The sequence below is a fragment of the Aulonocara sp. 'chitande type north' Nkhata Bay genome, linkage group LG5, assembly GCF_057382095.1.
Source record: "Aulonocara sp. 'chitande type north' Nkhata Bay isolate Kocher_YH1m ecotype deep benthic linkage group LG5, A_spYH_male_GT1.1, whole genome shotgun sequence".
NCBI lineage: Eukaryota > Metazoa > Chordata > Actinopteri > Cichliformes > Cichlidae > Aulonocara > Aulonocara sp. 'chitande type north' Nkhata Bay.
The window spans coordinates 27,625,043-27,647,002 of NC_141348.1; the positions used below are offsets into that span (position 1 = coordinate 27,625,043).

General features: G+C 43.0%; 1 protein-coding gene across 1 annotated transcript in view; it reads left to right on the plus strand.

Moving 5' to 3' along the window:
- Positions 1-239: 239 nt before the first annotated feature.
- LOC147330822 (uncharacterized) overlaps positions 240-21,960 on the plus strand; it is a 36,258-nt gene continuing 14,537 nt past the window's right edge. The window contains exons 1-7 of the mRNA XM_086294074.1: positions 240-372; positions 9,347-11,705; positions 11,847-16,626; positions 16,768-18,663; positions 18,805-19,815; positions 19,957-20,409; positions 20,551-21,864. Of these exons, the coding sequence (XP_086150200.1) occupies positions 240-372; positions 9,347-11,705; positions 11,847-16,626; positions 16,768-18,663; positions 18,805-19,815; positions 19,957-20,409; positions 20,551-21,864 (11,946 nt within the window). The remainder of the gene's footprint in view (positions 373-9,346; positions 11,706-11,846; positions 16,627-16,767; positions 18,664-18,804; positions 19,816-19,956; positions 20,410-20,550; positions 21,865-21,960) is intronic.

A 21,960-nucleotide genomic window follows, 5' to 3' on the forward strand; every position in this document is an offset into this window, starting at 1 on the left:
ACTGATGAGACATACAGTGGATCCGATACTAACAGGTAAGTGTTTATAGGGCTTGCAAGTGCTGACAGGAGCATAGCTATAAAATAACAGACAATTTAGACAGGATATTGTAAGCAGTATACTGCCAGTCTGAAAATTACACAGCATGTAACAACAGTCTGCCTACATGTATTTATGGAGTAAAAGACATTATAGAGCTTGAAATATCTCATATTTTCATGTTTGGAATTATCATCTGAATGCACAGGAAAATGACAAGGTGGACTCAGCTGCAATTCTATGGCCGGAGGAGGGATTTCACCTTTCTTATAGTACTTATTTTGGTGGTCATAGTGCTCATTGCATTATGTGTGTTTTTTGCACAAAACAAAGGTAAGTGTGAGGTTTTTAAAAAAAAAGATCTATCTATCTATCTATCTATCTATCTATCTATCTATCTATCTATCTATCTATCTATCTATCTATCTATCTATATATATATACTTGTTAGGCATGCTCATGGGAAATACATCTTTGCCACTGAAATGTTGTGACAATTAATTTTAGTAGTGGTAGTTCTTTGGGAATAACTGTAAATATAATTTAAAACACCAGCAAATAGAATGACTGCTTCTTGGTGTGAGCATATATTTTACTCCTTTCACAGCGGTTAAAGCTAATATGAGATAAATGGATTTCTTATTTTTAAAGAAAGAAATACAGCCAAAATATAATTTCTGTGTTTTTTGTGTTTTTCTTTTAATTTCAAGTCATTTGAATGAATATTTTATTAAATACATCTGATGAAGCTATTATTCAAAAAAATCTGCCACACTTGCAGATTTACAGATGCATAACTGTAAATCAATCAGACTGGAATGTATGGTTTCATGGGTTAAACTTAAATTTCATATAATAAAGAAAAAGTAGCAAGTGAAACAGACCAGAGAGTGATTGGCATATTCAGTTAAATACTGAAGAAAATGTCTGATAAGAATATAAGCATTTTATGGACATTATGTACCAGAGATAAGTAATTTCTGCACAAATCAGTGTTGGAAGAATAGTTATTCATTTGCAGAGGTGTGGACTCAAGTCACATGACTTGGACTCGAGTCAGACTCGAGTCATTAATTTTATGACTTTAGACTTGACTTGAAAAAATGTTCTAAGACTTGTGACTTGACTTGGACTTTTACACCAATGACTTGGGACTTGAATTGGACTTGAACCGGTTTACTTGAAAAGACTTGATATTTCACCCCAAATATAAAATTTAACACGCATATTATATAGAGATTGAAAATGTGACGTCATTCACGGGTAGAACCGCAAAGGATTCTGGGAACTCGTGGCAAGAAGTACTAGCGCACGCAGGCTTTCAATTGAAATCAGTTATACAGCGATAAAAAGAAACACAAAAAGGTCAAGAAGCCGTTGTATTATTAACTGCAATAGCCGGTCGCATGACAGCCACGGGAAGCCGACGGGTAAAGAGATCGGTTGTTATCGGATTACGACGTTTAAGAGAAATTGTTCGAGCCATGTTTCCGAAGTAACAAAGACACGACGGATGGCCTGGATTGCAGCCATTCAAAGATCAAATATAACGTCCCAGAACACTCCAGCTCATAGGTTAGTCTGCTCCAAGCATTTCCACAAAGGTCAGTCTGCTGTTGTAGTTAATGCGTCATTTTCATAACATAATTGGTGATATAGGTTACAAGCAAGTCTGGCGCTGAACAGAAATTGTCGCGCTATGCTCCTTTGTTTATTGTGCATAAATAGTGAATTGTCCTGACACAATATTGCGTTTCGCCTCTGTTATTATGGTACATTGACAAAAACATATACTTTTATTCACAGGATAAAACAGGTTTTTTGTATCACTAATTGCCCAGTACGATTACAGCATACAGTATTATTGTCACTGCTACATTTCTGTGATGCGTACCAGAAATTATTTCCACTACTAATTAATTACCGTTGAGCTCAAAGGTCCTATTAATAAACGGTTAAGGAATGTGTATTTATGACGACGATTTGTGAGACTGGTAAACTTATGATACGTACGATGGTCTTTCGTTCTACACGGTGCATTTCAAGGTCCTGTACCCATCCGGCGGTAAACTGTACCTGGGCTTGTTGCAGAGACCGGAAGTTACTAAACTTCATGAGTGTATGCACTCACTCCAAGAACCGTATGCTTATAAATATGCATATAAATATGCTACGATGAGATAGCTGACTTCATCTAACTAGCAAATGTTTTCCAGGCTACGTTGGTGATGCAGTTTTTTTTTAATGTGTATGATATTTTTGTCATGCGATTTTAAAGCCGGTCCTACAACCGCATCCAAGAATAACATGCAGCTTATCTCAGAACTGTTGGTGAAAATTATTCTTGGAGCTAAGTTTAATTGAGCTGCATTTTAAAGAGGTGCAATTTCACAATTTGTGTATATTTTCTAAGTTCACTATTTTGTCATGTGTTGAGAAAAACACAGATTTTAAAATTACATGGTCTAATATTTACATTTAGCATAACTGCAACATTATTTTTTTCGTTTTTTTTTTTTTTTTTTTTTTTTTTTTTTCTTTTCTTAAATGACATCAGAAACAGCAGTATGCGACATTACGTGATGGCAGAGCTTCAGTTCATCCTTTGTCATTTTTTTTTTTTTTTTTTAATAAATAGGACAGGGGGAATGAATGAGAGAGAGAGGGGGAGAGAAAGAAAGAAAACCAAAGGGGAGAAGAGACGGTGAGAAGGGGGGGGAAGAGAGACAAAAAAAAAACAAAAAAAAAAAACTCCTGGGTCACCTGTATGGAGAAAAAAAACAAACAAACAAACAAACAAAAACAAACAGAGGAGACAGCAAACAACAAATAGCAACATAATAATAGAGAAAACAAAGCACCATCACAATAAACTAGCTAGTCATAGATATCAGTATTTACTAAGTAATAAACGATATTGTGCAGCACGCAAGATAGACAGCGCACAGTGTGCTTTGAGGCAGCAGCCAAGAAAGCTTTAGTCCGCGTCTGTGAATACCCATGTGTGCATACCTGTGTGGATCAGCATGCTTGCATTCCAAAGGTTTCTCCATGTAATGATCTGCTAGGGAGTGTGGGGAGGCCACAGCCCCGTCCTCCAGGGTGTGAAGCGGGTATGGAGGAGATCAAAACTCCAGACATCCAGAGGCCCCCAGAACACAAGAGACCATGGAAGACCAACAGAGGGGCAGCCGCGCCACTGTCCCAGTAAGAGCTGAGGAGAGTCCCAGATGAGGGCTCGCCCAGCAGCCGCGGAGCAGAAGTCAGGGGGAGTTGCAGTGACGCGCCCGTGAGCTCCGCCGGCCCCCAGCTGCGCCTGAGTGACCGAGCCCTAGGCCGAGAGGCCGGGGGCACCCCACCTCCAAAGGGGCCCGAGCGAGCCCCAGGCCCCAGGCCCTGACAAGCGGCCGCCAAGGAGTGAGCCGGTGTGTACCCGGACGCCCACCCCCAGACACAAAGAACCACCAACACACCGACACCTGAGGGAGTCCGCCACCGGCAGGGGAAGTGGTGGTGGGTGGAGATAGGCCTCCAAACCTTGGAGGGCCTGAGGTGTCCCCAGAGAGGTGGCGTCTGATACCCAACCTGACATATAGACACAGACATACAGGCACACACAGACACAAACATCCATTCCCACCCTCATGCTCTCATATGCACTCACTCCACACTCAACCAACGTGGAGACAGACATAAAGAGACGCTGTACACACAATCACACTCCCCAAGTGTACTCTACAAACCGGGTCTAGGTACCCTTGCCCCTGGAGGGGGGAATTGCACCCAGACCCAGGTGGTGTTACCCTTTTCCCTGCGGTGGGGAGAGGCAGACCACCCCGACTCCGCAGCAGCAGGGAGGCCCCACACCCCAGACCGCAGTCGGACGGCCAACTCCTCCTACTAGCCCTCCCGCTCCAGCAGGCCGCAGAGAATGGGGGTGGGAGAAGACTCCAAACCTCCCTCCACCCGCTCATTGTAGTGTTGATGCATATGTGTTCTAAGGTGCAATTAAAACCCAGGAGGGCATGGAGCTACCTGCCAAGGAGCAGCAGGTAAGCGCATAGTCCCTCCTGCTAACCCTCAATGACTAAGTGTATTTAAAATTGAGAGGTGGGCAACGACGTCAGGGGTGAGGTATACACCCTGATGGTGATTTGGACTCCGTGATTGTGCCCACCCCCAAGATCCTATATGTATGTGTAATGAGAGTGTGAATAATGTGAATGTCTAAGTTGTGGGATAAAATTGAGGCAGAGGCAGCCAGAAGGGGACAGAGGGGGGGTAGCCTCCTCTGCACCCTGGTGACATACCCCCACTCCAAGGCCCTGCATGTGTGGGTGGTTGTGGAGGAGCGGGAAGAGGGAGGCAGCTGGAGATGGGGAGGGAAGGAAGGGAGGGGCAGGTAACCCCTCCCTGGGGCCAGCTCCCCCGCTGACCCCAGTAGGCACTCCCACCCTCCGCGACCCGCCAGGGAAGGGGGGCCCAGGCCCATCAGACCGGGGCCCAGTGCAGTAGCGCCCCCCGGCTCCACAGAGCCCTGGACAGTCCACCCAACCCCACCACAGAGAAAACTGCACCCACCCCACCAACCACACATCTTCCAGACTACATAAGACGGTAAACGCCCAGGCTGAGATCTTCCTCCACCTCTCCTGTATCTCCCCCTCCTGCAGAGAGTTCCTGAGAGAAGAAAGCTCCTGCAAGATGTGACCATCCCCCCCACCAGTTGAAGAGCCCCCCAGGCGGCTCGATGCACCGGCGGCACCCTGCTCCAGGGCCGGGCCCCCATGCACCCACCCGCCCACAACCCCGGCAACACACCAACCAGGACCCGAGCCCCCGAGGCCCGGCCCGGGCCCCAGCCCAGAGACGGAGCGCCCCCAGAACCTCACGCCCATCCCGGACCCACCCAGGGGCAGCCAGGTTGCCAGGTCAGTAACCCGCGTCCGACAGCACAGACCCTCCCCTAGCCCCGCTGCATGCAGCCGCGAGGAAACAGTCACCTGAGAGCCAACAGAGCCCTCAACCGGACGTGACCGCTACCCCGGGTTGAGCCCCCCAAGGAAGATGCCTCCGGGGAACCCCCCGACGCCCTAAGCCTGTCCCTACCCCCTCACCAATCACAACAGTGAAGGCGGGACCAAACTATGACCCCCCACCCCCACTAGGTGATGGAGCTGCTAAAAGGGGCCCAGAGCAATTGATCTAATGTGGTGGCAGAGGCTGTATCAAGACTAATGTAATCTAATAGATAATTTCTATATTGGTTAGAATTAAGATTATTTTTATTTTTCCAGTTCATGAGGACTGTTTTCTTGGCTATGCATAGGGCAGTGAAGATCATATGGGCTATATTCTTTTCTGAAGTGACATTATCTAAGCTGCCCAACAAACACACTAAGGGGGAGGTTGGAATGTTACATTTCAGACATTTTGATAAGTCTTCACATATCTCGCGCCAAAACTTTTGCACTGGTGGACAGAACCAAAGAGCGTGGATGTAATTGTCTGGTGTATTGCCTTGACAGTGTGAGCAGTTGTTGGAAGATGTAAAGCCCATCTTGAACATCCGATGACCTGTATAGTGCACTCTATGAAGTATTTTGTATTGTATTAATTGCAGACTGGGATTTTTAATTAATTTAAAAGTTTTTAAGCAAATCTGAGACCAGAAGTTTTGGTCTAGGTTGACTGATAAATCTGCTTCCCACTTTGCAGTAGGAAGGGATATTGATTCATCTAATTTAGAAAGTGTTCTGTATATTTTAGATAATAATTTGGGGGATTTAAGAGTAAGAAAATGTGCCGCACTTAGTGGTGTTTGTAATTCAACTTGACTGAGGTTAAATTTCTTTTTTACTATGGATTTAATTTGTTGATATTCTAAAAACCTTGTCTTGTTGATCCCATATTGTTCAACTAGTCTGTCAAATGGAATAAATTCTGTTCCCTCTAATATATGTTCTAAGTATTTAATTACTTTACAACTCCATTCTGGGAAATTAATCATATTATTGTTTTGTAATATGTCAGGGTTATTCCAGATAGGTGTACGTTTGCATGGGATTAATGAAGACTCCGTTATTTTTAGAAACTCCCACCATGCTGTTAGAGAAAAGCTGATGTTGATACTTTTAAAGCATTCATGTCTTTTGATGTTTGAGCTAATAAATGGTAGGTCTGAAATCTCTAGATCCTTGCATAGTGCCTGTTCAACATCTAGCCAGGGCTCAACTAAGAAGGTATGTTTTAACCATTCTGAGATGAACTGAAGCCTGTTGGCTAAGAAGTATTGGTGAAAATTAGGCAGATCTAATCCTCCTCTATCCTTGGTTCTTTGTAGCGTTTTTAAGCTAATACGCGGGGGTTTATCTTTCCAAAGGAATTTGGAAATATATGAATCCAGAGATCTGAACCAATCTTGTGATGGTTTGTTAGGGATCATCAAAAATAAGTAATTTATTTTTGGCAAGATCATCATTTTTATAGTGGCGACCCTTCCCATGAGTGATATGGGTAAAGATTTCCATCTAGTCAGATCGCCTTCTACTTTCTTTAGAAGTGGGATGTGGTTTAGTTTAGTTAAGTCTGAAAGCTTAGGAGAGATATTAATACCTAAATATTTAATATTTCCGGATTGCAGTGGGGCAGAGGAAGAATTATGGAAGGAGCAGTTAATGGGGAGAACTGTAGATTTTGGCCAGTTAATTGAATAATCTGAAACTCTTGAAAACCAGTTTATTAAAGTAATTACCTCAGAGAGGTTGGTTTGTGTGTTTTGCAGAAAAAGCAACACATCATCCGCATAGAGACTGATTTTATGTTCTATGTTCTTACATTTTATGCCCTTAATTGTTGTAGCCTGTCTAAATGCTGCTGCTAGAGGTTCGATAAAAATTGCAAAAAGTGAGGGGGAGAGTGGGCATCCCTGTCTGGTGCCCCTCAGGAGACAGAAGCTGGAGGATGTCTGGTCATTTGTTCTGATACGAGCCGTTGGGGAATTGTATAATATTCTTATCCAGTTTATGAAAGAGTTTCCAAAACCAAATTTGTGTAAAGTTGCGAATAAAAATTTCCAATTAACTCTGTCAAATGCTTTTTCTGCATCTAGAGATAATATTATGGCTTCGATGTTTTTATCGTATGAGTAGTCTATTAAATTAAGTAATCTACGAGTGTTTGTTGAGGAGTGCCGACCTTTTATGAAACCAGTTTGGTCAGGATGAATTAAGAGGGGGGTCATTTTCTCTAATCTCTTTGAGAGAGCTTTGCAGATTATTTTAAGGTCTACATTTAAAAGAGAAATTGGACGATAGCTTGAGGGAAATAAAGGGTCTTTGCCTGGTTTTAGCAGGAGACTAATGTTGGCAGAATTCATATTTGGTGGTAGTCTGCCCTTTTCCTCGATTTCCTGCAACATGCTGTGGAATACTGGTGCCAAAATTGTCCAGAATTCTTTGTAGAATTCTGCAGGGAAGCCGTCTGGACCTGGAGCCTTATTATTGGGCATACTTATCAGGGCTTCCTGGAGTTCACTTGGCGTCAGTGGCGAATCCAATTCCATTGCTTGACTGTCTAGTAATTTTGGAAGAGTTACGTTGTCAAGAAACAGATCAATTTCATTTTTAGATGGGTTTATTTGTGGTGAGTATAAAGTTTCATAGAAATCCCTAAAAATGTTGTTTATTCTTCCAGGATCATATATTGTGTTCCCCGATAAATCTTTAGCAGCACATATAGTTGTTTTTTCTTTATTTATTTTTAGCTGGTTAGCTAGAAATCGACCTGATTTGTTACTGTGTTCAAAATTCTGCAAGCGAAGTCTTTGTATAAGGAATTGTGTTTTTTTATTAATAGTTTCATTTAATTCTAGTTTTGTTTTGCATATTTTGTTCAATGTTTCCTGATCTTGGTGGGACGCGTAGGCTTCTTCTAGTGATTTGATGTTTTTTTCTAATTCCTGAATATTTTTGTTTTCTTCTTTCTTTTTGTGTGATGAGAAAGAAATTATTTTACCTCTCATCACAGCTTTCCCTGCTTCCCATAGAACAGAAGCAGATATTCCGGGAGTGTCATTAAAGTCTAAATATGAAGTCCATTCCTTTTTAAAGTATTTAATAAAGTCTTCATCTTTAAGTAGTGATATATTAAATCTCCAGTTTTTACTTGGCGTAGTATTATTCTTGTGCATTAGTGTTAAAGATACAGGAGCATGATCGCTGACAGCGTTTTTTTTAATGACTCGAAAGGACTTGAAATTCAAAATTTCAGACTTGTGACTTGACTCGGACTTTTACACCAGTGACTTGAGACTCGACTCTGACTTGCCTGACATTACTTGAGACTTGACTTGAGACTTGAGGATAAAGACTTGAGACTTACTTGAGACTTGCAAAACAATGACTTGGTCCCACCTCTGTTCATTTGTACCACAATAAACAGTTGTAATCATGATGGAAAAAACTAATTAAATCATGGAATTCACCAAATGGTTGAACTTCCTTCAAGAAAATTTCAAGCTACTTATTAATAGACCTGCAGAACGTTGGAGTGTATTTCTGTACACATAATTCTTAATATAATGCTTTACCTGCTTTGCACTGTTTTGCGTGAATGGCCTTAAGTCGTTCTACATTACGGCTGACTCAGCCATTGTAAACAGCGGTTTTCCACTGTTTGCGTCTCTTCTGTAGTAGGTTTACATTATTTTTTATGTTGCTGCATTGCTAGCTGATGATCAGTTGATGGGCAACTACTGTGAGGTTACATATAATTGAGTGTAGCCATGAATTTGCCCCTATTTAAAAATTGTCTAATGGTGGAATGACCTTATCCATCCACTTAACAAAATGAAAGATTGCAATGGGGGAAGCAATTTCAGTGGTCATAGGACAAGAAGCAGGATAGGTTATAGTCTATTGCAGGGTTCACATGTATGAAAAAACAATATCTATATTCTTTAGAATTCTAAATGGTATGTGTTCAAGAATCACATTTTTAACCTCAGAATCTGAAAAGTGCTTCAGAAGTTGTTTCAAATTCACACATTCAGAAACCAATGGTAAAGAAAACAGTTGATATGTCTGATGTGACTCTACCATCAGAACTAACTCGAATTTGAACTTTATGGCTACATTGTTGGGCAGAGGATTAAATTGTCAAGTAAACAATCAAAGGACAACTTTCTCACAATTTGAACAATGGCTGTCTCAGTTGTCATAAATCTTGACATGAATTTCCAAATATGATGGGATTTGTTTTAAAGTGCATTGACAAATAGTTTTTTAAACACTGTCTCCTTCAACAGGATATCAAAATAAAGAAGATCAAGAAAACAAAACATTGCCACATCCACAAATTCTGGACAACTATAAGGGGAAGAGTCTCTTAAATATTAAGTTTGCAAGGAATAAAAGCATTGTTTCAGAAATTCAACTTAATAGCATAAATGTGAATCAACAAAAATCAAGCTCACTCTCTTCAGTAAGATTCACATTGGAAACCGCTAGTTTTGCTCAAACATCCCCTGAACAAAGTACTCAAACAGCTGTAACAGGCACTAGTACAACAGAGAACAAAGCAACACCTCTTGAGACTTCTGCGACAATCGGATCCGCACACCCTGAATCATCAACAACTTCTATTACAACAATGGCCCAAACAGGGACAACACAGTCTACAGAGTCTGTCCCACCAGTCACCACCAATGAAATTACTCTAACTACAAACATGGACCATTCCACAACAACTTCAGAGACTTCCTCCAGTTCACCTTCCACAGTCACTTCAGAAAGCACTAGTTCTACTCCAACATCCCCAGAACAAAGTACTCAAACAGCTGTAACAGGCACTAGTACAACAGAGAACAAAGCAACAACTCTTGAGACTTCTGAGACAATGACATCAGCACACCCTGAATCACCAACAACTTCTATTACAACAATGACCCAAACAGGAACAACACAGTCTACAGAGTCTGTCCCACCAGTCACCACCAATGAAATTACTTTAACTACCAACATGGACCATTCCACAACAACTTCAGAGACTTCCTCCAGTTCGCCTTCCGCAGTCACTTCAGAAAGCACTAGTTTTACTCCAACATCCCCAGAACAAAGTACTCAAACAGCTGTAGCAGGCACTGGTACAACAGAGAACAAAGCAACAACCCTTGAGACTTCTGAGACAATTACAACTGCAAACCCTCAATCACCAACAATATCTATTACAACAATGGCACAAACAGGAACAACACAGTCTACAGAGTCTGTCCCACCAGTCACCACCAATGAAATTACTCTAACTACAAACATGGACCATTCCACAACAACTTCAGACACTTCCTCCAGTTCGCCTTCCACAGTCACTTCAGAAAGCACTAGTTCTACTCCAACATCCCCAGAACAAAGTACTCAAACAGCTGTAGCAGGCACTGGTACAACAGAGAACAAAGCAACAACTCTTGAGACTTCTGCGACAATCGGATCTGCACAACCTGAATCATCAACGACTTCTATTACAACAATGGCCCAAACAGGAACAACACAGTCTACAGAGTCTGTCCCACCAGTCACCACCAATGAGATCACTCTAGCTACCAACATGGACCATTCCACAACAACTTCAGACACTTCCTCCAGTTCGCCTTCCACAGTCACTTCAGAAAGCACTAGTTTTACTCCAACATCCCCAGAACAAAGTACTCAAACAGCTGTAACAGGCACTAGTACAACAGAGAACAAAGCAACAACTCTTGAGACTTCTGAGACAATGACATTCGCACACCCTGAATCACCAACTACTTCTATTACAGCAATGGCCCAAACAGGAACAACACAGTCTACAGAGTCTGTCACACCAGTCACCACCAATGAAATTACTCTAACTACCAACATGGACCATTCCACAACAACTTCAGAGACTTCCTCCAGTTCGCCTTCCACAGTCACTTCAGAAAGCACTAGTTTTACTCCAACACACTCAGAACAAAGTACTCAAACAGCTGTAACAGGCACTAGTACAACAGAGAACAAAGCCACAACTCTTGAGACTTCTGTGACAATGACATCCGCACACCCTGAATCACCAACAACTTCTATTACAACAATGGCCCAAACAGGAACAACACAGTCTACAGAGTCTGTCCCACCAGTCACAACCAATGAAATTACTCTAACTACCAACATGGACCATTCCACAACAACTTCAGAGACTTCCTCCAGTTCACCTTCCATAGTCACTTCAGAAAGCACTAGTTTTACTGCAACATCCCCAGAACAAAGTACTCAAACAGCTGTAACAGGCACTAGTACAACAGAGAACAAAGCCACAACTCTTCAGACTTCAGCGACAATGACATCCGCATACCCTGAATCACCAACAACTTCTATTACAACAATGACCCAAACAGGAACAACACAGTCTACAGAGTCTGTCCCACCAGTCACCACCAATGAAATTACTCTAACTACCAACATGGACCATTCCACAACAACTTCAGAGACTTCCTCCAGTTCGCCTTCCACAGTCACTTCAGAAAGCACTAGTTTTACTCCAACACACTCAGAACAAAGTACTCAAACAGCTTTAACAGGCACTAGTACAACAGAGAACAAAGCAACAACTCTTGAGACTTCTGCGACAATGACATCCTCACACCCTGAATCACCAACTACTTCTATTACAGCAATGGCCCAAACAGGAACAACACAGTCTACAGAGTCTGTCACACCAGTCACAACTAATGAAATTACTCTAACTACCAACATGGACCATTCCACAACAACTTCAGAGACTTCCTCCAGTTTGCCTTCCACAGTCACTTCAGAAAGCACTAGTTTTACTCCAACATACCCAGAACAAAGTACTCAAACAGCTGTAGCAGGCACTAGTACAACAGAGAACAAAGCAACAACTCTTGAAAGTTCTGAGACAATGACATCCGCACACCCTGAATCACCAACAACTTCTATTACAACAATGGCCCAAACAGGAACAACACAGTCTACAGAGTCTGTCCCACCAGTCACCACCAATGAAATTACTCTAACTACCAACATGGACCATTCCACAACAACTTCAGAGACTTCCTCCAGTTCGCCTTCCACAGTCACTTCAGAAAGCACTAGTTTTACTCCAACATCCCCAGAACAAAGTACTCAAACAGCTGTAACAGGCACTGGTACAACAGAGAACAAAGCAACAACTCTTGAGACTTCTGCGACAATGACATCCGCACACCCTGAATCACCAACAACTTCTATTACAACAATGACCCAAACAGGAACAACACAGTCTACAGAGTCTGTCCCACCAGTCACCACCAATGAAATTACTCTAACTACCAACATGGACCATTCCACAACAACTTCAGAGACTTCCTCCAGTTCACCTTCCACAGTCACTTCAGAAAGCACTAGTTTTACTCCAACATCCCCAGAACAAAGTACTCAAACAGCTGTAACAGGCACTAGTACAACAGAGAACAAAGCAACAACTCTTGAGACTTCTGAGACAATGACATCCGCACACCCTGAATCACCAACAACTTCTATTACAACAACGGCCCAAACAGGAACAACACAGTCTACAGAGTCTGTCCCACCAGTCACAACCAATGAAATTACTTTAACTACAAACATGGACCATTCCACAACAACTTCAGAGACTTCCTCCAGTTCGCCTTCCACAGTCACTTCAGAAAGCACTAGTTCTACTCCAACACCCCCAGAACAAAGTTCTCAAACAGCTGTAACAGGCACTGGTACAACAGAGAACAAAGCAACAACTCTTGAGACTTCTGCGACAACGACATCCGCACACCCTGAATCACCAACAACGTCTATTACAACAATGGCCCAAACAGGAACAACACAGTCTACAGAGTCTGTCCCACCAGTCACAACCAATGAAATTACTCTAACTACCAACATGGACCATTCCACAACAACTTCAGAGACTTCCTCCAGTTCGCCTTCCACAGTCACTTCAGAAAGCACTAGTTTTACTCCAACAGCTGTAACAGGCACTAGTACAACAGAGAACAAAGCAACAACTCTTGAGACTTCTGAGATAATGACATCCGCACACCCTGAATCACCAACAACTTCTATTACAACAATGGCCCAAACAGGAACAACACAGTCTACAGAGTCTGTCCCACCAGTCACAACCAATGAAATTACTCTAACTACCAACATGGACCATTCCACAACAACTTCAGAGACTTCCTCCAGTTCGCCTTCCACAGTCACTTCAGAAAGCACTAGTTTTACTCCAACATCCCCAGAACAAAGTACTCAAACAGCTGTAACAGACACCAGTACAACAGAGAACAAAGAAACAACTCTTGAGACTTCAGCGACAATGACATCAGCACACCCTGAATCACCCACAACTTCTATTACAACAACGGCCCAAACAGGAACAACACAGTCTACAGAGTCTGTCCCACCGTTCACCACCAATGAAATTACTCTAACTACAAACATGGACCATTCCACAACAACTTCAGACACTTCCTCCAGTTCGCCTTCCACAGTCACTTCAGAAAGCACTAGTTTTACTCCAACATCCCCAGAACAAAGTACTCAAACAGCTGTAACAGGCACTAGTACAACAGAGAACAAAGCAACAACTCTTGAGACTTCTGAGACAATGACATCCGCACACCCTCAATCACCAACAACTTCTATTACAACAATGGCCCAAACAGGAACAACACAGTCTACAGAGTCTGTCCCACCAGTCACAACCAATGAAATTACTTTAACTACCAACATGGACCATTCCACAACAACTTCAGAGACTTCCTCCAGTTCGCCTTCCACAGTCACTTCAGAAAGCACTAGTTTTACTCCAACATCCACAGAACAAAGTACTCAAACAGCTGTAACAGGCACTGGTACAACAGAGAACAAAGCAACAACTCTTGAGACTTCTGAGACAACGACATCCGCACACCCTGAATCACCAACAACGTCTATTACAACAATGGCCCAAACAGGAACAACACAGTCTACAGAGTCTGTCCCACCAGTCACAACCAATGAAATTACTCTAACTACAAACATGGACCATTCCACAACAACTTCAGAGACTTCCTCCAGTTCACCTTCCATAGTCACTTCAGAAAGCACTAGTTTTACTGCAACATCCCCAGAACAAAGTACTCAAACAGCTGTAACAGGCACTAGTACAACAGAGAACAAAGCCACAACTCTTCAGACTTCAGCGACAATGACATCCGCATACCCTGAATCACCAACAACTTCTATTACAACAATGACCCAAACAGGAACAACACAGTCTACAGAGTCTGTCCCACCAGTCACCAACAATGAAATTACTCTAACTACCAACATGGACCATTCCACAACAACTTCAGAGACTTCCTCCAGTTCGCCTTCCACAGTCACTTCAGAAAGCACTAGTTTTACTCCAACACACTCAGAACAAAGTACTCAAACAGCTTTAACAGGCACTAGTACAACAGAGAACAAAGCAACAACTCTTGAGACTTCTGCGACAATGACATCCTCACACCCTGAATCACCAACTACTTCTATTACAGCAATGGCCCAAACAGGAACAACACAGTCTACAGAGTCTGTCACACCAGTCACAACTAATGAAATTACTCTAACTACCAACATGGACCATTCCACAACAACTTCAGAGACTTCCTCCAGTTTGCCTTCCACAGTCACTTCAGAAAGCACTAGTTTTACTCCAACATACCCAGAACAAAGTACTCAAACAGCTGTAGCAGGCACTAGTACAACAGAGAACAAAGCAACAACTCTTGAGAGTTCTGAGACAATGACATCCGCACACCCTGAATCACCAACAACTTCTATTACAACAATGGCCCAAACAGGAACAACACAGTCTACAGAGTCTGTCCCACCAGTCACCACCAATGAAATTACTCTAACTACCAACATGGACCATTCCACAACAACTTCAGAGACTTCCTCCAGTTCGCCTTCCACAGTCACTTCAGAAAGCACTAGTTTTACTCCAACATCCCCAGAACAAAGTACTCAAACAGCTGTAACAGGCACTGGTACAACAGAGAACAAAGCAACAACTCTTGAGACTTCTGCGACAATGACATCCGCACACCCTGAATCACCAACAACTTCTATTACAACAATGACCCAAACAGGAACAACACAGTCTACAGAGTCTGTCCCACCAGTCACCACCAATGAAATTACTCTAACTACCAACATGGACCATTCCACAACAACTTCAGAGACTTCCTCCAGTTCGCCTTCCACAGTCACTTCAGAAAGCACTAGTTTTACTCCAACATCCCCAGAACAAAGTACTCAAACAGCTGTAACAGGCACTAGTACAACAGAGAACAAAGCAACAACTCTTGAGACTTCTGAGACAATGACATCCGCACACCCTGAATCACCAACAACTTCTATTACAACAACGGCCCAAACAGGAACAACACAGTCTACAGAGTCTGTCCCACCAGTCACAACCAATGAAATTACTTTAACTACAAACATGGACCATTCCACAACAACTTCAGAGACTTCCTCCAGTTCGCCTTCCACAGTCACTTCAGAAAGCACTAGTTCTACTCCAACACCCCCAGAACAAAGTTCTCAAACAGCTGTAACAGGCACTGGTACAACAGAGAACAAAGCAACAACTCTTGAGACTTCTGCGACAACGACATCCGCACACCCTGAATCACCAACAACGTCTATTACAACAATGGCCCAAACAGGAACAACACAGTCTACAGAGTCTGTCCCACCAGTCACAACCAATGAAATTACTCTAACTACCAACATGGACCATTCCACAACAACTTCAGAGACTTCCTCCAGTTCGCCTTCCACAGTCACTTCAGAAAGCCCTAGTTTTACTCCAACATCCACAGAACAAAGTACTCAAACAGCTGTAACAGACACCAGTACAACAGAGAACAAAGAAACAACTCTTGAGACTTCAGCGACAATGACATCAGCACACCCTGAATCACCCACAACTTCTATTACAACAATGGCACAAACAGGAACAACACAGTCTACAGAGTCTGTCCCACCAGTCACAACCAATGAAATTACTCTATCTACCAACATGGACCATTCCACAACAACTTCAGAGACTTCCTCCAGTTCGCCTTCCACAGTCACTTCAGAAAGCACTAGTTTTACTCCAACATCCCCAGAACAAAGTACTCAAACAGCTGTAACAGGCACTAGTACAACAGAGAACAAAGCAACAACTCTTGAGACTTCTGAGACAATGACATCCGCACACCCTCAATCACCAACAACTTCTATTACAGCAATGGCACAAACAGGAACAACACAGTCTACAGAGTCTGTCCCACCAGTCACCAACAATGAAATTACTCTAACTACCAACATGGACCATTCCACAACAACTTCAGAGACTTCCTCCAGTTTGCCTTCCACAGTCACTTCAGAAAGCACTAGTTTTACTCCAACATACCCAGAACAAAGTACTCAAACAGCTGTAGCAGGCACTAGTACAACAGAGAACAAAGCAACAACTCTTGAGAGTTCTGAGACAATGACATCCGCACACCCTGAATCACCAACAACTTCTATTACAACAATGGCCCAAACAGGAACAACACAGTCTACAGAGTCTGTCCCACCAGTCACCACCAATGAAATTACTCTAACTACCAACATGGACCATTCCACAACAACTTCAGAGACTTCCTCCAGTTCGCCTTCCACAGTCACTTCAGAAAGCACTAGTTTTACTCCAACATCCCCAGAACAAAGTACTCAAACAGCTGTAACAGGCACTGGTACAACAGAGAACAAAGCAACAACTCTTGAGACTTCTGCGACAATGACATCCGCACACCCTGAATCACCAACAACTTCTATTACAACAATGACCCAAACAGGAACAACACAGTCTACAGAGTCTGTCCCACCAGTCACCACCAATGAAATTACTCTAACTACCAACATGGACCATTCCACAACAACTTCAGAGACTTCCTCCAGTTCGCCTTCCACAGTCACTTCAGAAAGCACTAGTTTTACTCCAACATCCCCAGAACAAAGTACTCAAACAGCTGTAACAGGCACTAGTACAACAGAGAACAAAGCAACAACTCTTGAGACTTCTGAGACAATGACATCCGCACACCCTGAATCACCAACAACTTCTATTACAACAACGGCCCAAACAGGAACAACACAGTCTACAGAGTCTGTCCCACCAGTCACAACCAATGAAATTACTTTAACTACAAACATGGACCATTCCACAACAACTTCAGAGACTTCCTCCAGTTCGCCTTCCACAGTCACTTCAGAAAGCACTAGTTCTACTCCAACACCCCCAGAACAAAGTTCTCAAACAGCTGTAACAGGCACTGGTACAACAGAGAACAAAGCAACAACTCTTGAGACTTCTGCGACAACGACATCCGCACACCCTGAATCACCAACAACGTCTATTACAACAATGGCCCAAACAGGAACAACACAGTCTACAGAGTCTGTCCCACCAGTCACAACCAATGAAATTACTCTAACTACCAACATGGACCATTCCACAACAACTTCAGAGACTTCCTCCAGTTCGCCTTCCACAGTCACTTCAGAAAGCCCTAGTTTTACTCCAACATCCACAGAACAAAGTACTCAAACAGCTGTAACAGACACCAGTACAACAGAGAACAAAGAAACAACTCTTGAGACTTCAGCGACAATGACATCAGCACACCCTGAATCACCCACAACTTCTATTACAACAATGGCACAAACAGGAACAACACAGTCTACAGAGTCTGTCCCACCAGTCACAACCAATGAAATTACTCTATCTACCAACATGGACCATTCCACAACAACTTCAGAGACTTCCTCCAGTTCGCCTTCCACAGTCACTTCAGAAAGCACTAGTTTTACTCCAACATCCCCAGAACAAAGTACTCAAACAGCTGTAACAGGCACTAGTACAACAGAGAACAAAGCAACAACTCTTGAGACTTCTGAGACAATGACATCCGCACACCCTCAATCACCAACAACTTCTATTACAGCAATGGCACAAACAGGAACAACACAGTCTACAGAGTCTGTCCCACCAGTCACCAACAATGAAATTACTCTAACTACCAACATGGACCATTCCACAACAACTTCAGAGACTTCCTCCAGTTCGCCTTCCACAGTCACTTCAGAAAGCACTAGTTTTACTCCAACATCCCCAGAACAAAGTACTCAAACAGCTGTAACAGGCACTAGTACAACAGAGAACAAAGCAACAACTCTTGAGACTTCTGAGACAATGACATCCGCACACCCTGAATCACCAACAACTTCTATTACAACAATGGCCCAAACAGGAACAACACAGTCTACAGAGTCTGTCCCACCAGTCACAACCAATGAAATTACTCTAACTACCAACATGGACCATTCCACAACAACTTCAGAGACTTCCTCCAGTTCGCCTTCCACAGTCACTTCAGAAAGCACTAGTTTTACTCCAACATCCCCAGAACAAAGTACTCAAACAGCTGTAACAGGCACTAGTACAACAGAGAACAAAGCAACAACTCTTGAGACTTCTGCGACAATGACATCAGCACAACCTGAATCACCAACAACTTCTATTACAACAATGACCCAAACAGGAACAACACAGTCTACAGAGTCTGTCACACCAGTCACCACCAATGAAATTACTCTAACTACAAACATGGACCATTCCACAACAACTTCAGAGACTTCCTCCAGTTCGCCTTCCACAGTCACTTCAGAAAGCACTAGTTTTACTCCAACATCCCCAGAACAAAGTACTCAAACAGCTGTAACAGGCACTAGTACAACAGAGAACAAAGCAACAACTCTTGAGACTTCTGAGACAATGACATCCGCACACCCTCAATCACCAACAACTTCTATTACAGCAATGGCCCAAACAGGAACAACACAGTCTACAGAGTCTGTCCCACCAGTCACCACCAATGAAATTACTCTAACTACCAACATGGACCATTCCACAACAACTTCAGAGACTTCCTCCAGTTCGCCTTCCACAGTCACTTCAGAAAGCACTAGTTTTACTCCAACATCCTCAGAACAAAGTACTCAAACAGCTGTAACAGGCACTAGTACAACAGAGAACAAAGCAACAACTCTTGAGACTGCTGCGACAATGATATCCGCACACCCTCAATCACCAACAACTTCTATTACAACAATGACCCAAACAGGAACAACACAGTCTACAGAGTCTGTCACACCAGTCACCACCAATGAAATTACTCTAACTACCAACATGGACCATTCCACAACAACTTCAGAGACTTCCTCCAGTTCGCCTTCCACAGTCACTTCAGAAAGCACTAGTTTTACTCCAACATCCCCAGAACAAAGTACTCAAACAGCTGTAACAGGCACTAGTACAACAGAGAACAAAGCAACAACTCTTGAGACTTCTGAGACAATGACATCCGCACACCCTCAATCACCAACAACTTCTATTACAGCAATGGCCCAAACAGGAACAACACAGTCTACAGAGTCTGTCCCACCAGTCACCACCAATGAAATTACTCTAACTACCAACATGGACCATTCCACAACAACTTCAGAGACTTCCTCCAGTTCGCCTTCCACAGTCACTTCAGAAAGCACTAGTTTTACTCCAACATCCTCAGAACAAAGTACTCAAACAGCTGTAACAGGCACTAGTACAACAGAGAACAAAGCAACAACTCTTGAGACTGCTGCGACAATGACATCCGCACACCCTCAATCACCAACAACTTCTATTACAGCAATGGCACAAACAGGAACAACACAGTCTACAGAGTCTGTCCCACCACTCACCACCAATGAAATTACTCTAACTACCAACATGGACCATTCCACAACAACTTCAGAGACTTCCTCCAGTTCGCCTTCCACAGTCACTTCAGAAAGCACTAGTTTTACTCCAACATCCCCAGAACAAAGTACTCAAACAGCTGTAACAGGCACTAGTACAACAGAGAACAAAGCAACAACTCTTGAGACTTCTGCGACAATGACATCAGCACACCCTGAATCACCAACAACTTCTATTACAACAATGACCCAAACAGGAACAACACAGTCTACAGAGTCTGTCACACCAGTCACCACCAATGAAATTACTCTAACTACAAACATGGACCATTCCACAACAACTTCAGAGACTTCCTCCAGTTCGCCTTCCACAGTCACTTCAGAAAGCACTAGTTTTACTCCAACATCCCCAGAACAAAGTACTCAAACAGCTGTAACAGGCAATAGTACAACAGAGAACAAAGCAACAACTCTTGAGACTTCTGCGACAATGACATCCGCACACCCTGAATCACCAACAACTTCTATTACAACAATGACCCAAACAGGAACAACACAGTCTACAGAGTCTGTCACACCAGTCACCACCAATGAAATTACTCTAACTACCAACATGGACCATTCCACAACAACTTCAGAGACTTCCTCCAGTTCGCCTTCCACAGTCACTTCAGAAAGCACTAGTTTTACTCCAACATCCCCAGAACAAAGTACTCAAACAGCTGTAACAGGCACTAGTACAACAGAGAACAAAGCAACAACTCTTGAGACTTCTGCGACAATGACTTCAGCACACCCTCAATCACCAACAACTTCTATTACAACAATGACCCAAACAGGAACAACACAGTCTACAGAGTCTGTCACACCAGTCACCACCAATGAAATTACTCTAACTACAAACATGGACCATTCCACAACAACTTCAGAGACTTCCTCCAGTTCGCCTTCCACAGTCACTTCAGAAAGCACTAGTTTTACTCCAACATCCCCAGAACAAAGTACTCAAACAGCTGTAACAGGCACTAGTACAACAGAGAACAAAGCAACAACTCTTGAGACTTCTGCGACAATGACATCCGCACACCCTGAATCACCAACAACTTCTATTACAACAATGACCCAAACAGGAACAACACAGTCTACAGAGTCTGTCCCACCAGTCACCACCAATGAAATTACTCTAACTACCAACATGGACCATTCCACAACAACTTCAGAGACTTCCTCCAGTTCGCCTTCCACAGTCACTTCAGAAAGCACTAGTTTTACTCCAACATCCTCAGAACAAAGTACTCAAACAGCTGTAACAGGCACTAGTACAACAGAGAACAAAGCAACAACTCTTGAGACTGCTGCGACAATGACATCCGCACACCCTCAATCACCAACAACTTCTATTACAGCAATGGCACAAACAGGAACAACACAGTCTACAGAGTCTGTCCCACCACTCACCACCAATGAAATTACTCTAACTACCAACATGGACCATTCCACAACAACTTCAGAGACTTCCTCCAGTTCGCCTTCCACAGTCACTTCAGAAAGCACTAGTTTTACTCCAACATCCCCAGAACAAAGTACTCAAACAGCTGTAACAGGCACTAGTACAACAGAGAACAAAGCAACAACTCTTGAGACTTCTGCGACAATGACATCAGCACACCCTGAATCACCAACAACTTCTATTACAACAATGACCCAAACAGGAACAACACAGTCTACAGAGTCTGTCACACCAGTCACCACCAATGAAATTACTCTAACTACAAACATGGACCATTCCACAACAACTTCAGAGACTTCCTCCAGTTCGCCTTCCACAGTCACTTCAGAAAGCACTAGTTTTACTCCAACATCCCCAGAACAAAGTACTCAAACAGCTGTAACAGGCACTAGTACAACAGAGAACAAAGCAACAACTCTTGAGACTTCTGCGACAATGACATCCGCACACCCTGAATCACCAACAACTTCTATTACAACAATGACCCAAACAGGAACAACACAGTCTACAGAGTCTGTCACACCAGTCACCACCAATGAAATTACTCTAACT